This window comes from Hemiscyllium ocellatum, chromosome 16 (assembly GCF_020745735.1).
Source record: "Hemiscyllium ocellatum isolate sHemOce1 chromosome 16, sHemOce1.pat.X.cur, whole genome shotgun sequence".
Classification (NCBI taxonomy): Eukaryota; Metazoa; Chordata; class Chondrichthyes; order Orectolobiformes; family Hemiscylliidae; genus Hemiscyllium; species Hemiscyllium ocellatum.
Window position 1 is genome coordinate 4,423,883 of NC_083416.1, and position 16,050 is coordinate 4,439,932.

At 48.2% G+C, this 16,050-nt stretch overlaps 1 protein-coding gene across 5 annotated transcripts in view; it reads left to right on the forward strand.

Moving 5' to 3' along the window:
• Positions 1 to 16,050, forward strand: part of LOC132823326 (C-terminal-binding protein 1-like) — a 95,987-nt gene that overhangs the window by 12,740 nt on the left and 67,197 nt on the right. The window contains exon 1 of one of the 5 annotated variants that reach the window (XM_060837016.1): positions 4,177 to 4,313. The exons of 3 other annotated variants lie outside the window; for them this stretch is intronic. In XM_060837016.1, coding sequence (XP_060692999.1) covers positions 4,301 to 4,313 — 13 coding nt within the window. In that variant the 5' untranslated portion in view covers positions 4,177 to 4,300. Of the gene's footprint in view, positions 1 to 4,176; positions 4,314 to 13,608; positions 13,926 to 16,050 lie in introns of those variants that run through there. One more of the 5 variants, XM_060837017.1, reaches the window with a different exon arrangement.

Genomic DNA, 16,050 nt, shown 5'->3' on the forward strand with positions numbered 1-16,050 from the left:
AGCAGCCAAGGAGCAGGGAAATCAACGTTTCGGGCCAAAACCTTGAGTCAGGGTTCGGCCAGAAACATTGGCTTTCCTGCTCCTTGGATGCTGCCTGATCTGTGCTTTTCCGGCCTCTGACCTATTGGCTCTGGTTTTCAGCATCTGCAGCCCTTGCTGTCTCCAACTCTATTGGTACCTTCACCAACCAGCAAGCTGGTGCAGACTGCTTACAATGGAACCTAAATAATCAGGCTTGCACTGACCACGCTCAGCCACCACCACGAAGGCAAATTATTTAGGAGCAAGTTACTGAAGATGCTGGAACCTGTGCTGAAATCAAGAAATCTGGAGATCACAGGAGGTCAGATAGCATCCGTGAAGAGAGAGAGAGCAAGCTACAGTCGCAGTTGATAGGATAGTGAAGTGGGCGTTTGGTATGCTTTCCATTATTGGTCAGAGTATTGAGTACAGGAGTTGGGAGGTTATGTTACGGCTGTGCAGGACATTGGTTAGGCCACTGTTGGAATATTGCGTGCAATTCTGGTCTCCTTCCTATCGGAAAGATGTTGTGAAACTTGAAAGGGCTCAGAAAAGATTTACAAGGATGTTGCCAGGGTTGGAGGATCTGAGCTACAGGGTGAGGCTGAACAGACTAGGGCTGTTTTCCCTGGAGCGTCGGAGACTGAGCGGTGACCTTAGAGGTTTACAAAGTTATGAGGGGCATGGATAGGATAAATACACAAAGTCTTTTCTCTGGGGTCAGGGAGTCCAGCATTAGAGGGCATAGGTTCAGGGTGAGAGGGGAAAGATATAAAAGAGACCTAAGGGGCAACTTTTTCACGCAGAGGATGGTATATGTATGGAATGAGCTGCCAGAGGATGTGGTGGAGGCTGGTACAACTGCAACATTTCAGAGGCATTTGGATGGATATATGAATAGGAAGGGTTTGGAGGGATATGGGCCGGAAGCTGGCAGGTGGGACTAGATTGGGTTGGGATATCTGGTCGGCATGGACGAGTTGGACCGAAGGGTCTGTTTCCATGCTGTACATCTATGAAGGCTTTTCATTGCCTTCAGTTTGATGAGGTGGGTTTGGTGCCATGCTTTGTGTTACTTTGATGTTGAAAGCATCTAAACTGCAGCTCCTCTTAAGCAAAGCTAAAGAGCCGCAAATGGAGCCCTGTCCTGTTGTAACCGGGAGCTGATGGGATTGGAGCTCTGTCCTGTTGTAACCGGGAGCTGATGGGATTGGAGCCCTGTACTGCTGTAACCGGGAGCTGATGGGAATGGAGCCCTGTACTGCTGTAACCGGGAGCTGATGGGAATGGAGCCCTGTCCTGTTGTAACCGGGAGCTGATGGGATTGGAGCTCTGTCCTGTTGTAACCGGGAGCTGATGGGAATGGAGCCCTGTCCTGTTGTAACCGGGAGCTGATGGGATTGGAGCCCTGTCCTGTTGTAACCGGGAGCTGATGGGATTGGAGCCCTGTCCTGTTGTAACCGGGAGCTGATGGGAATGGAGCTCTGTCCTGCTGTAACCGGGAGCTGATGGGAATGGAGCGCTGTACTGTTGTAACCGGGAGCTGATGGGATTAGAGCCCTGTACTGCTGTAACCGGGAGCTGATGGGATTGGAGCCCTGTCCTGTTGTAACCGGGAGCTGATGGAATTGGAGCCCTGTACTGCTGTAACCGGGAGCTGATGGGATTAGAGCCCTGTACTGCTGTAACCGGGAGCTGATGGGATTGGAGCCCTGTCCTGTTGTAACCGGGAGCTGATGGAATTGGAGCCCTGTACTGCTGTAACCGGGAGCTGATGGGATTGGAGCCCTGTCCTGTTGTAACCGGGAGCTGATGGGATTGGAGCCCTGTCCTGTTGTAACCGGGAGCTGATGGGATTGGAGCTCTGTCCTGTTGTAACCGGGAGCTGATGGGATTGGAGCCCTGTCCTGCTGTAACCGGGAGCTGATGGGAATGGAGCTCTGTCCTGTTGTAACCGGGAGCTGATGGGAATGGAGCTCTGTCCTGTTGTAGCCGGGAGCTGATGGGAATGGAGCTCTGTCCTGTTGTAACCGGGAGCTGATGGGAATGGAGCCCTGTACTGTTGTAACCAGGAGCTGATGGGAATGGTGTTTTGGAAATAGACACAATGGACTGGAACATTTCCGATATACATAAACTGATCTTTTGGTGAGTGCACTGCTGTGTTTAATTCAAATGGAGTAGACTTGAGTGTCGTGTTGTGCTTTGTGTCAGTATAGTATTGAGTAAGACATTTGGTGCGGTATGGTTGTCTGTTTAGCTGGGTATGTCCCCAGACATTTCATGACATAAACTTTGCCTTATGTCCCTGACATGGGACAAGCTGAGTTAGATTAGAACAGGCCCTTCAGCCCAAAAGGTCCACACCAACACTCTGAAGAATAACCCACCAGATGTATTCCCCTAACACTACGGGCAATTTAGCACGGCCAATTCACCTTAACCTGCACATCTTTGGACTGTGGGAGGAAACTGGAGCACTTGGAGGAAACCCACGCAGACTCGGGGAGAATGTGCAAACACCACACACTGTCGCCCAGGGCAGGAATCGAACCTAGGTCCCTGGCACTGAGAGGCAGCAGTGCTAGCCACTGTGCCACCCTGTGTGCCAGTTGGAAGAGAAGTGGACTTCATTACTCAGTTGCAACATCTTGGCCCCTAGTCATTGTAAAACCTATAAATGAAGGTGTCCAAAAAAGTGAAAAACACTTTTCTAATTCCCGAGTATTTATTTCTTCCATCTGGTTGTTTGCACCAGTGTTCTGGGGATCCTCCTTTCATTGATGCAGACTCCAGGAGAATCCTCGAGGGTTGTTCAACTGATTGTTAAAAGTTTGACGATACGATGAAAGTTGGCTCCAGGTCGCATGAGCTCCCTCCTTAACAGCAACGGGGGGATACCGAAACAAAAGAGACTGCAGTGGTTCAAGACCTCGCCACCACCTCCAGGACAGTGAGGGAGGCAGTCATTGATACAAACATTCCACAAAAACTGTGCACAAATAAAAAATTAACACAAACCAACGTTGTTTGATGTTTGTGAACTAAAAATATTCAAAACAACAATCAGCAATTGCTGGAAAAGCTCAGCAGGTCTGGCAGCATCTGTGAAGAGATATCCGTTAACGTTTCAGGGTCTGATGACCCTTGCGGGGTGAGGGAGCAACATTCGACTTCATTTGAAAACAGTCACACAGCACAGAAGCAGACCCTTCGGCCCAACCAGTCCATGCCAGCCATAATCCCAAACTAAACTAGAACCACCTGTTTGTGCTTGGCCCATATCCCTCCAAACCTTTCCCATCCATGTGCTTATCCAAATGTCTTTTAAACGTTGTAATTGTACCCACACCCACAACTTCCTCGGGCACTTTAGTCCACCCTCGAACCACTCTGTTTTAAAACAAAAGTTTACCTCATGTCCTTTTTAAAACTTTCTCCTCTCACCTTAAAGATATGCCCCTGGTTTTGAACCCCCCTAACCTTGGGGAAAGACCCTTGTCATTCATGTTCTGTCTCTGCCTCTCATGGTTTTATAAACCTCAGGGAGGTCTGATGCTGGCAGAGTTTTATCTTCTCACCGGCGTTTCAGTTCAGCCGAGTGTTGCTGGCTGTGACCTTCCCTTCTGTTGGCTTTGAGCAGGCCTCAAGATGAAGTGGGATCCATTTGGTTACTGACTGTACAAATGAGGAACAAGTAGAATCAGATCAAGTAAAAGTTATGTGATTAACTGGGCCATGCTGTGGGAGATTAGGCTGAGTATGAAGTCTGGAACTAATTTGATGGATAAAATCCCTGGGAGCTTTGAACCGTTTCGAATGAGTGAGTGAGTACGTTAATATATCAGATGGGCAGCCGTGATCTCCTAGAACTTGATTACTTTAGGGAATTGGAGTGGAATTTTCCAAAGTTCCTTCCTGCAGTTATTGGGAGGTTTTTGTATGCATCACAAAGCGTTAGCATTGTTCGTGATTGGGGAGGCTGGTGTACAAGGTTCCTCTAATGTTTAAAGGCGGCTGCGTTGGGTGACATTGACCTTGTTACTTGTATGTCCATGTAATTAGTGTGGGCTAGACTTGATCACAACATGCATTGGCCTGTAATTTGACCCAATCCAGCACTACCGCTTTGATTGTAATGCTGGGAAGTAGAACTGATAGTACTGGCTGTGGGGAAGCTTTGGGATTTATCGGACAGTTGTTGGGAATATTGTGTTTCCAAGCCTTATCTTCCTGCTCTCAAACAAGCGATGTGAATTAGCGGATTGATTCTGGCGATATGTTCTGCGAAGGTATTTATCAGCTTTCAAGGGGGTTCGTGAAATATCCTAGTCTGTTACAGGTTGTGCTGCAACAGCTCACTTTTCGTTAACTCGAATTTACTCTCGTGCGGTTACTGAATTGGGGACACGGTTTCTATAGTGTGAAGTTTTGAAATGTGTGTTGGCTGTAATGCGATTACATTAAGCGCTGTCTCTAAAGTGCAATTTTTCTATAATGTGGGGTTGCACAGGAACACAGCTGCTGCGTTATAGCCAAACTAGTTGGGCTACTTTTCCAACTGATCAAATACACAGGCTACAGGTTGAAGAGGGAAAGTTTTGCATTTTTAAAGCCCCTTATTCTGTCTTCACTTTTGAAAAGTCTGAAGGTTATTTATGGATATTTGCATTGATCAAGGACCGAATGACTGACTGACTTCACTCCCCCTGATTTGGAAACTGAAACAACTGTGAATCGGAAAGGAAAACCGAAGTTGCTGGAAAAGCTCATCAGGTCTGGCAGCATCTGTGGAGAGAAATCCGAGTTAACGTGCAGTCACCCTCCCTCAGAACTGATGGCTGCAGAGGGAGGGTCATCAGACCTGAAATATTAACTCTTGTTTTTTTTTTCCACAGATGCTGCCAGACCACCATCTTGTTTTGTGATCGCTCTGTGATCACTATTTCTTTCAGCTTATATACTCTAGCTCCTGGGAGCCCTCTACTCCTTCAAAACAAAAGTCTATCTCTGATCAAGCTGTTGATCCCTTTATTGGGCTCATTGTCGAAGTTTTAGCGTTGCTTGTTAAATGCCTTGAGATGCTTTAAATTAACTGAGCTGCATACTGAGAAGTTGTCAGTATCCTGTCCATTTTATCCTAGTTTGTCAGAAAGCAGAGAGTGCATTACGTTGGTGTTTCTGAACTTGAGTTGTTGGGTTCCTGCAGTTCTGTTTGGCAGTGAGTGGAAACTGTTCCCAGTATCCCTCCTGTCAGCTGGACTAAAAATAAATTGGAAGTGAACTTCCTCCAACACTGTCACCATCCAACACTCCCAGGACAGGAACAGCGTGGGGCTCCACATGGTGTAAAGCTCTTTTGTGCAAACAGGAGAAAATAATAATGAAACAGCCCTCGCTGGGACAGCGCATTGTAGTCGAGGGCAAATTGATAAGTTGGATGGAAATATACAGAATTAAATAAAGATAACATCGTCAGGGATGATGGTGCACTCCAGGCCCTGGTCTCTAAAGGCCTTGACCATGCCAGTGAGCAGAATCTGCTCCCTGTCCAGGAACACCCGTGCATGGATGTAACCCCAAAAGAGGGGCAAACGGTCAGGGTGGGAGACTCCTTCCTCAGCCCGTGCTCTGGGCCTGTTAATGGTGAGTTGGGCCACACCCTGGGCAAAGAGTGTGAGAAGGCCTGTCGACTTGTCCATCCCTCCCTGCATGGCAGTGCCCATCGATCAGGAGCGTGGGGTTGAAATACAACCTAAATGTGAGCAGCAAGCTCCTTCAGAAAAAAACTAAACACTGCAAGGCAGGCAGCATCAGGAGGTGGAGCAGTCAGTGTCGGGTGTAACCCTTCTTCAGGACTGGGGATGGTGTAAAGGGAGCTGCAGATAAAGGGGCTGGGGGTGGAACAGAGTGGTAAAGTGGGGATAAGTGAAGACAGGGGGAGGGTGTGACCTGGTTGGTGAATGGGAGGAATGCATCTAGTTGGTGGCAGGAAGGAGAGGAGCTGGAGAGGGACTTGAGGGCTGGGAAGGAAGGTTATTTGAAATTGGAGAACTCGATGTTGAGTCGTCCCGGCTGTAGGCTGCCCAGGTGGAAGCTGAGGTGGTGTTCCTCCAATTTGCGGTGTGGTTCATTGTGGTAATGGAGGAGGCGGAGGATAGTCAAGTTGGAAAGGGAGTGGGAAGGGGAATTGAAATGGACGGCGACTGGGAGGTCCGGTCAGCCCCTGTGGACCCGCTGAGATGTTCGGTGAATCATTCCCTGAGTTGGCGTTTGGGCCCCTTGATGTAGAGAAGGCCAAGTCGGAAGCACCTGATGCAGTAAACTAGGTTGGAAGAGAGGCAGGTGAACCTCTGCCTCACCTGGAAGGATTGTCTGGGGGCCTGGATGGAGGGAAGGGGAGGGGCATGGTGTACTGGCAGGTTTTGTCTCTGTTCTGGTTGCAGGGGAGGTAGACCAGAGTAAGGAACCTGCCTGAATAGTGCAGGACCAATATCCTAGAATGGGCAGGTTGTCTAATGACTGAAGGTTGGACAGGTGAGGCTTACAGCTGCTTTAGAAGAATAAGAGGGGGTTCTTGCGACGTGGTGTGAAGTGTTCCTGCTGCTGATCCAGGGTACAAGTCCCACCTGCTCCAGATGTGTAATAACATCTTTGGTGAGAAGGATCTGTTTCCAAGCTGACTGAGGAGAAAACATCCCAGCAGAAGGGAGGTCTCTGAGCCCTCCTGTGTATTGGTTCCCACTAAAGGAGAGCAAAGTTCGACTGGGAGATATCCACATCACGCAACATCAGTGCACAGCATCATAGAATCGCTACAGTGTGGAAGTGGGCCATTCAGCCCATCGAGTCTGCACTGACCCTCCAAAGAGCATCCCACCCAGACACCCCTCCACCCCGTCTCATTAACATTGGAAATTTATTCCAATGTACAGGGTATTGTACAAACCCCAGTTGTAACTTGAAATAAAAAGGTGTTTCTTGTGGCATAGTAGTAATGTCCCTATCTCTGGGCCAAGAGGCCTTAGTTCAAGTCCAATTTGCTTCAAAGACCTGTAATAAAAAAAACTGAGTAAGAGACACCTTTGATGGAAATGTATAAAATCCTGGGGACTTTAAGAGGCTAGATAAGAAAATGGTGTTCCTTTTCTGGGAATATCTAGAATTCGGTGTCACTGTTTCTCAACAAGGGATCACTAACTTAAGACCAAGTTGAACATTTCTGTCACAGAGGGTTACAATTCCTCAGAAATCTCTTCAGAAGCTGATGGAAGGCAATATCTTTGACCAATCTTAAGGCAGAAGTAGATAAGCAAGTGGCTGAAAGGTTATTGAGAACATAGAGTAACCAGACCCAGCCTTGATCTGATTGAACAGTGAAACAGGTTCATGGGGGCAAAGCCCTACTTGTGCTCCGAGTTTGTGTGTTTGTATCCATTCCATGGTTTGTGTGTGTGTAAAGCCCCTCAGTTTGACATGTTAGGCCTCCAGCCCCTCCCCACCACCTCCACACTGTGATCTGATTGACCCCCTTTCTGACAGCAGGTCTAGCTAACGCAGTGTTACCACGGATTGCTGAGTGGTCACTTTCCTGGACTTTGGATGAGATTTTGCGGGCACAGTGCAGTCCTTTCCATTCAAGGTGAAGTGTGGTACTGCCACGTGTAGAGTTACCTGGTTATCTCCAAGTACACGGCATGCGATGAAGCTGGAAAAGAAAGCTGAAGGCGGTTGCAAGATCCAAATAATGTTGAGGAGCACAGAAGCTAGAGGACTGCAGGAAAGTTTGAAATTGAGAGCAAAGATTGGCCAGTAAAATCTCAGTCTGTGCACTGAGGGGGTTGGGCCATGAGATAACTTGTGCGTGGGATATGGAAGTTGTGAAGTGAGTTCTTGATGGGTATTTTGTCTCTCGTCACAAAAGAGAGGGCTGTTTAACATTCTCATCACAGAAAGAATGTGAACTATTACAAACAACTGGGGTAATGTGAGAGGTTGTACCCGAGGGATGGGCATTCACCAGGGTGGCTGAATCATTGGGCCGAAAGGGATTGCTCCCTAGGAAACAAGGGAGCAAATACTGATGTTTGAAGGAGCAATTTCCAGTCCTCTCCAAATACAGGCGCGGTAACAGAGGGTTGGACCCCAGCCAATGTCGTGTGCTATTGTTTAAAAAGGGTGTGAACAAGACCAAACAGAAAAAGGAAAGTCAGCCTCTGGCAAAGAACAAGTAATTAGAATCGATTCTGAGAGACAGGCTGTTAGGCCTGGATTAGAACGTCAGTGTGGCCTTGGCAGGGGGAAGGTCTTGTTAATTTGATTTGGGTTTTATTACGGGAAGGCAGTGAGGATTGTTCGTAGTAGTCCTGTGGATATTAGTGAGACATTTAACAAGGTGGCACACTAGTCAGGAGAGTAACAGTAGGACACAGTGGAATATGGCAAGCTGGGACCAAGGTTGACTTAATGGCGGGAATGGTTGGTGTTCCTGCAAGCAGAAGGTGGTTTCCAGGGATGCATTGGGGTCGGTATTGGTTACCTTTGCTGTTCCCTGGGGCTAATGATTTGGGGGACCTGCAGATCACATGGGGAATGGCTGTGTATTTGTTTTGTGAAGAATATAGCATCATTTGAATGGCAGTACATTGACTGGGCAAGAAGTGCCGAATAGAATTCAATTCTGAATTGAGAGCTGTGGGAGGGTAAGTAAGGAAGGGAATACTCAGTAAATGGAAGGATATTGAGAGGGCTGGATGGAAGGGATACTTCCGAATGTACATCTACAACCCCTTGAAAATGACGCGGTCGATGGACTACAAGCATAGAGAATAGCTTCCTATTTTTTGGACAAGGTACCGAATACAAAAGCAGGGATATAATGCTGAAGCTGTTGTATACTGTGGTAATCCCCTCTGCCGCTGGGAGACCTGTTTCAAAGGTGTGCAGTAACATCTCTGAACAAAGAAACCTGCACTCCAAGGTTTCGATCTCCATGAAAGTGGAGTCCCACTTTGACAGGATAGTAAAGAAGGCCTTTGGTATACTTGGTCAGTGCATTGATTAAAGAGGAAACTCGAGTATCCGAATACCAATTATCCGAAGGAGATTTCATGGTCCCGAAAGATGTGTTTCCGGCAGTGATCACGTCTTTTGTTTAGAGTGATTTAAACAGGCACCGTCTCCGCGCTGTCTCTCTCTCGCGCTGTCTCCTTCCCCTCTCTCGCGCTCTCTCTTCCTCTCTCGCGCTCTCTCTCTCGCTCTCTACCCCTCCCTCTCGCTCTCGTGCTCTCTCTCTCTTCTCCCCCCCCCACCCCTCTCTCCTCCCCCTCTCTCTCGCGCACTCTCTCTCGCGCTCTCTCTCGCTCGCGCTCTCTCTCTCTCTCTCTCTACCCCTCTCTACCCCTCTCTCTCTCTACCACTCTTGTCTCTCTCCCCCCCTCTCTCTTCCTCTCTCTCGCTCCCTCTACCCCTCTCGCTCCCTCTACCCCCCTCGCCCTCTACCCCCCCCACCCTCTACCCCCCCGCCCTCGTGCCCTCGCGCTCTCTCTCTCTCTCTCTTTCCCCCCCCCCCCCGCACCCCCTCGCGCGTGCTGTCTCTCTCTTTCTCTCTCCCCCTCTTTCGCGTGCTCACTGTCTCTCGCCACACTTTCCCTGGTATTCTACAGCGGGGTGTACCCGAACCCCATCCCCCGCTTCCCAGGTATAGTCTCTCCGCCATTGTCCTGTGCACGGCAAACATGGAACCTGTCAAGAGTTTGCACTGTAAAGTTGTGTGGGGCTGGGGCTGCGTGTGTATGTGTTGGTGTGCAGTCCCGATGCCCCGGATAGGGGACTGTGTGCGCTTTGTGCTGGTTGGGGCTGGGTCCCGCGCACTGTGTGCTGCTGCAGTCTCCTGAATAGGGACTAGACGTTAAACCTCCGAGCCCCAGAGGAAAGGCTTTTAATCGATTATCTGAACAAAATAGTATCCGCCGATCACATACAGTGGAACCTGGATTATCCGAACAAGAGTTGGGAGGTCATGTTGCTGCTCTACAGGATATTGACGAGGCCACTTTTGGGACAGTGTGTTTAGTTCTGCTCTCCCTGCTACTGGAAGGATGTTGTGAAATTTGAAAGAGTTCATAAAAGATTTACTAGGATTGAAGGGTTTGAGCTGCAGGGAGAGGCTAAACAGGCTGGGGCTGTTTTCCCAGGAGTGTCGGAGGCTGAGGGGGGACCTTATAGAGGTTTATAAAATTATGAAGTGCACGGATAGGGTGAATAGACAAATTATTTTCCCTGGGCTCGGGAAGTCCAGAACTAGAGGGCATAGGTTTCGAGTGAGAGGGGAAAGATTTAAAAGAGACCTAAGGAGCAACTTTTTCACGCAGAGGGTGGTACGTGTGTGGAATGAGCTGCCAGAGGATGTGGTGGAGGCTGGTACAATTGCAACATTTCAGAGGCATTTTGATGGGTATATGAATAGGAAGGGTTTGGAGGGATATGGGCCGGGTGCTGGAAGGTGGGACTAGATTAGGTTGGGATATCTGGTCGGCATGGACGGGTTGGACCGAAGGGTCTGTTTCCATGCTGTACATCTCTATGACTGTGTTTAACCGGTTGGTTAGGGAAACTGGTAAAAACTCGGTTTCGGCCACAGCTGGAATTTCATGTGCAGTCCTGGTCACCGCATTCCAGGAAGGGCATAATTGCTCTGGAGAGAGCGCAGAACAATTTAGAGGCACACTGCCTGAAAATTGCTGATACGAAGTGACATTGGATCAACCTTAGAGCAGAGGGTGCAGATGCTGATTTAATGGAGATGCACATAATGTGGAGGGGGCAGACAGGACGGGTTAGCCTTTTGCAGAGGTTAGTGATTAAGGTGACTGATTTTAGCAGGAGAAGTGAGGGCAAACTCTTTGCCCAGAGTGTGGCAAATGTCTGGGATTCATTGCCTGGTTTGGTGGTGGAGGCAGAAACCTTGATGATGGACTTGAACTGAGGCCTGGCCCAGAGGTGGATACACTAGCACAGAAACCTCCCCATTGTCTCCATGTCTTGTTACACATGGGTTTGTGAAGCATCCTACTTATTGGTATTTTTATAAGATTCTCTTTTGTGGTATCTACACCTGAAGTCTTGTGACCTTCAAGGCTCTTTCTTTTGGGTTGGCACAGACACAGAGGGCCGAATGGCCTAAATCCGTGCTATAACTTCCTTTACTCCAAGTTGCCCACAGCCAGAGCTCCTTCAATCCTGTTACCTGTTCTGTTTAGGCAGGGTTTTAAATGACTTCAAAATATTTTGTGGGTGGCATGGTGGCACAGTGGTTAGCACTGCTGCCTCACAGCGTCGGAGACCCGGGTTCATTTTTCCCGCCTCAGGCGACTGACTGTGTGGAGTTTGCACGTTCTCCCCGTGTCTGCGTGGGTTTCCTCCGGGTGCTCCGGTTTCCTCCCACAGCCCAAAGATATGCCGGTCAGGTGAATTGGCCATGCTAAATTTCCCGTAGTGTTAGATAAGGGGCAAATGTAGGGGTATGGGTGGGTTGCGCTTCGGCGGGTCGGTGTGGACTTGTTGGGCCAAAGGGCCTGTTTCCACACTGTAAGTAATCTAATCTAATTTCTACCAGACCCTGTTGTGTATTGTTTTGATGAAGACAGCTGAGTGAGGGGATAATGTGGATCAGTGTTGAACTAGTGTTGGAGAATTCAAATCTAAAAATTGAAGGTCAGGCCTGTGCCCACCCTCCTCCTGGAAAAGCGATTCTCCATTGAGCACGCGTTTTTTTTTTGGGCGTGTATTAGGAGCATTAAACAAGAAAGGGACATACAATTGGGTTTTATGTTCCAGCTTCTCAATTAGAGGTTAGGTTGGAGTCTGCAGGGGTTGATGAGTAGTTAAATTTCACTTATGCCAATGCACCAAGTTCAGCAATAGTCCATTACATTGCCCACTGGCACATTTTTGTGGCATCATATTACCCCCCCCCCCCCCCCCCCCCCCCCCCCCCCCCCCAGGAGGTTATTTGCCAACCTTGAAAATAACTCTCTCGGCCTAATTTCCCAGTGGCAATAGCAGCACGCTGGTGAGGATGCTGTCTTTGATGCTGAGGGGCTTGGGGAATTCGTTAGAATCCCTACAGTGTAGCAGACCACTTAACCCATCAGGTCTACGCTGACCTCTCCCACCCCCAACCCATCCCTGGTACCCCGCATTTCCCCAGCTAGCCTGCACATCCCTGGACACCACGGAACAATTGTGCACGGCCAACCGCCCTAACCTGCACATTAGATTAGATTAGACTTAGATTAGACTTACAGTGTGGAAACAGGCCCTTCGGCCCAACAAGTCCACACCGACCCGCCGAAGCGCAACCCACCCATACCCCTACATTACCCCTTTACCTAACACTATGGGCAATTTAGCTTGGCCAATTCACCTGACCCGCACATCTTTGTGACTGTGGGAGGAAACCGGAGCACCCGGAGGAAACCCACGCAGACACGGGGAGAACGTGCAAACTCCACACAGTCAGTCGCCTGAGTCGGGAAATGAACCCGGGTCTACAGGCGCTGTGAGGCAGCAGTGCTAACCACTGTGCCACCGTGCCGCCCGCCACTGTGCCACCGTGCCGCCCGCATCTTTGAATTGTGGGAGGAAACCCACGCAGACATGGGGAGGACGTGCAAACTGCACACAGCCAGTCACCCCCGAGGCTGGAATCGAACCTGGGTCCCTGGTGCTGTGAGGCAGCAGTGCTAACCACTGAGCCACCGTGCTGTCTATCCCTCTGGGAGTTACTCTGAGCTCCTTTCCCTTTAAAATCTGATTCATTGGACGATGTTACCCTCCACCAACCGCAAAACGGTGCAATTCTCATTTGTGAAATCACTTTGTACAGAACACCCTTGATTCTCTGAGCGAGGTGGCTAGGGAGTATTTTGTTCGGATAACTGATGACGTTTTTATGGGACCTAAGATCTTGTTTGGATAATCCAAAACTTGAATAATTTCAGTTTGAATAACTGAGGTTGTTCTGTATCGGTAAATACAGAAGTGCAGTTGTGGTCAGTGGCGGCTCTTAGGCGAGGTGTGCTGAAGTAACCAACTAATAAAACTGATGCCTGGTTTCAAACTAGTGTGCTGTATTTACCCGAAAATGAAATTGTCCTGTATCTAATTTGGAGTAGAGTTGTAAAACTAGTGAAGTTTTGCCTCCAACTTACTGCATGGTCCTTCAGTCATTCTCACTCCTGTATGAGTTTTGAGAAAAATGGAATGATATAAAAGGATGTGCAGATTTTTAGGGACACACTAACAAGTTTTGCTGAACGAGAGACTTGAGGTCTAATTTTGCCCTGCCTTCAGATCTCTTTGATTTTAAAGTTGGGAATTTGTGGAACTCTCTGCAGTTTTCGATTAACTGATGGATGCTCTTGAGAAATGACCTACAAATTCCCTGTTGAGTAAATACCAGCACATTGCAGTAATTATTCCTGTAGGTTGTGTGGGCTGGACAGGCAAGGCAGTTATTTTATTTGCAGGACAGCGGGCACTGGGATTGGCTGAGTGAATTACCTCAAATACACGGTTCTGTTCTCGACATCTTATCCTTAACCTCTCCCGAGGGAGGCTGGCCCGCCCTTTATCCTGATGGGAATTAGTGGCTTTTATTCTTTTTTTTAAAAAAACCCCACTGAATAAAATTCCCTGTTAGTAGTTCGGGGCTCTTTAACGAAAAGAGCAAGATGTATAGCTAATGAGCTTTGTCATGGTTGGCTGCCACTGAATAATGTCTGTGTCTGATTGGTTTGTCTTGGAGCTGTGTGTGTGTGTGTGTGTGTGGAACATTCTCCATTGCTTTCCCGAACTGGCCTAGCAGCCTGTGGAGAGAACCGTAAAGACAGGAATGCAAGGTTAGTTCCTCCCTTCCCTTGCTGTCACACTTCATCTCTTGCCCGCGCGCTCTCTCTCTCTCTCTCTCTGCTGCTGCTCTTTCCTGTGCTTTTCGATGCAACCCTTCAAATATTTGCTGTGTTTCTTTATGCCGTACTGATGTTGCAATGGGTATAAGTTGGCGGGTGGGGGGGGGGGGGGAAGGGAATTGATTTCATTTTCCCTTCCCTTGGTAAGGTCAGGGTGGGGTTGCAGCAGCTGGCTTGCTACTGTTTGAAAACAGAGTTGAACAGAGGTTTCTGTGTACTCCTTGGGGCTTATTGGCAGGGACCTCTATACTTTTATTGTTGCAGAGACGTCGGGCACCATGTTGCTGCCGTGATGGGAAACGGAGCATTCAAAACTTATGATTTATTTTTATTTTTGAGGGGGGGATCTATCTGCCGTTACAGGCCAAGATGTCAGATAGTAAATACGGTTTTAACATCCTGTGTGTTTTTTTTTAAGAAAATAAAAGGCCATCTGTTTTTCTTTTACTCTGCTTCACAAGATAGAATGTTGAGGACATGTGTCAAATATTTGCACAGGGATCTTTGGAGGGGGGAAAGAACTTCAAGCAGTTAAATGAGCTAAGTGCTCTCTGTCAATCAAGTGTGGAATGATTGAAGTGTTGTGTAGGGGAGACAAACTGCTGTGTGACACTCGGATGCAGACCCGAGGGGAGAGTGGAGAATATGACAATAATCGATAGGATTGCCTGTTCGCTGGGGAGTCAGCAGGGTTACATTCAGCGAGTAGCAGGTAAGGTGATTACATGGGAGAGAAACTAATGGAGTTGAAGCTTCAGTGGCTTTCAGTACATGGTGGTGATGTTTGCTTTCTGGCTGGGTTCTATACCAACCGATTGGCTTTAAGTGTCTAAATGTGAGGATCTGGCAGTTCTCCTGTGGTTCAGACGGTTCGGCTCGTGCAGTTAGTTGCTAGAGGGTAATTGGCTGGCTGGCTGCTTCCACTCATCAATTCTGTTAAGCAACCTTGCCCGAAATAGAATGGGTTGGGGGGGGGGGGGCGCTGGGAGTACATTAGATAACGTTTAAAAAAAAACTTTCTTTTTAAAAACGTAAAGGATCTTTATGTCAGTACTGTTAAATGTTAGATAATTTCACTCCCACATTATCACCTTATCTGCTGGTGTGCATTGTGGTATTTGGGCAAATTTGCCCTCCCCATTCCCCACCTCTTGTTCCTTTTCTGACCTTTATTCCCACACCCTCACCCCATATTCTTCACAAAACCAATTGCCAAGTCAGGGATCTTCCTTTCAGTGCTGTTAAATGTGTGTTTTAATGCCATACTGACAGAGAATGTATTCTGATATTCTGTGATAATCCTGTAATCGATATCTTACTGCCTGTTGGAATAAGTTGACTCTCCAATAATGTGGTAAAACAATGACTGCAGATGCTGGAAACCAGATTCTGGATTAGTGGTGCTGGAAGAGCACAGCAGTTCAGGCAGCATCCAAGGAGCAGCGAAAACCTCTTCATCCCCTCCCCACTCACCCATTGTACTCCATGCTACTTTCTCCCCACCCCCACCCTCCTCTCGCTTATCTCTCCACGCTTCAGGCTCTCTGCCTTTATTTCTGATGAAGGGCTTTTGCCCGAAACGTCGATTTCGCTGCTTGTTGGATGCTGCCTGAACCGCTGTGCTCTTCCAGCACCACTGATCCAGAATCTCCAATAATGTGCTTTGTGGTATACCCCCCCCCCTCTTCCAGTGCCCACCCCTTCTCCTTTTTGACCTTTTATTCCCACACCCTCACACCATTCTACTGACCACTCAGTTTATCTAATGGTTTCCTTGTTAATGGATAGAGTGATTGATTTTTCTCTGCCTAACATTCCCTCCCTCTGTTTCCCTTCTCAAATTAGAAGCAGCCAGTGATCTTGCGTCTGTCCTTGTGAATGGCTGATGTTCTCCACCTCTCAAGTGCTTAAGTGTACCCAGATCAAAGCCCAAGTTTCTGGAGCTCCGTATTGAAGTTCCTTCAGTCTGGTTTCTGTCTGGCCGTGGCAGTACTGAAACCATTCTTACCAAGGTCACCGAGAACATCCTAGTTAATTGTGTTGAGAGTTGTTTCTT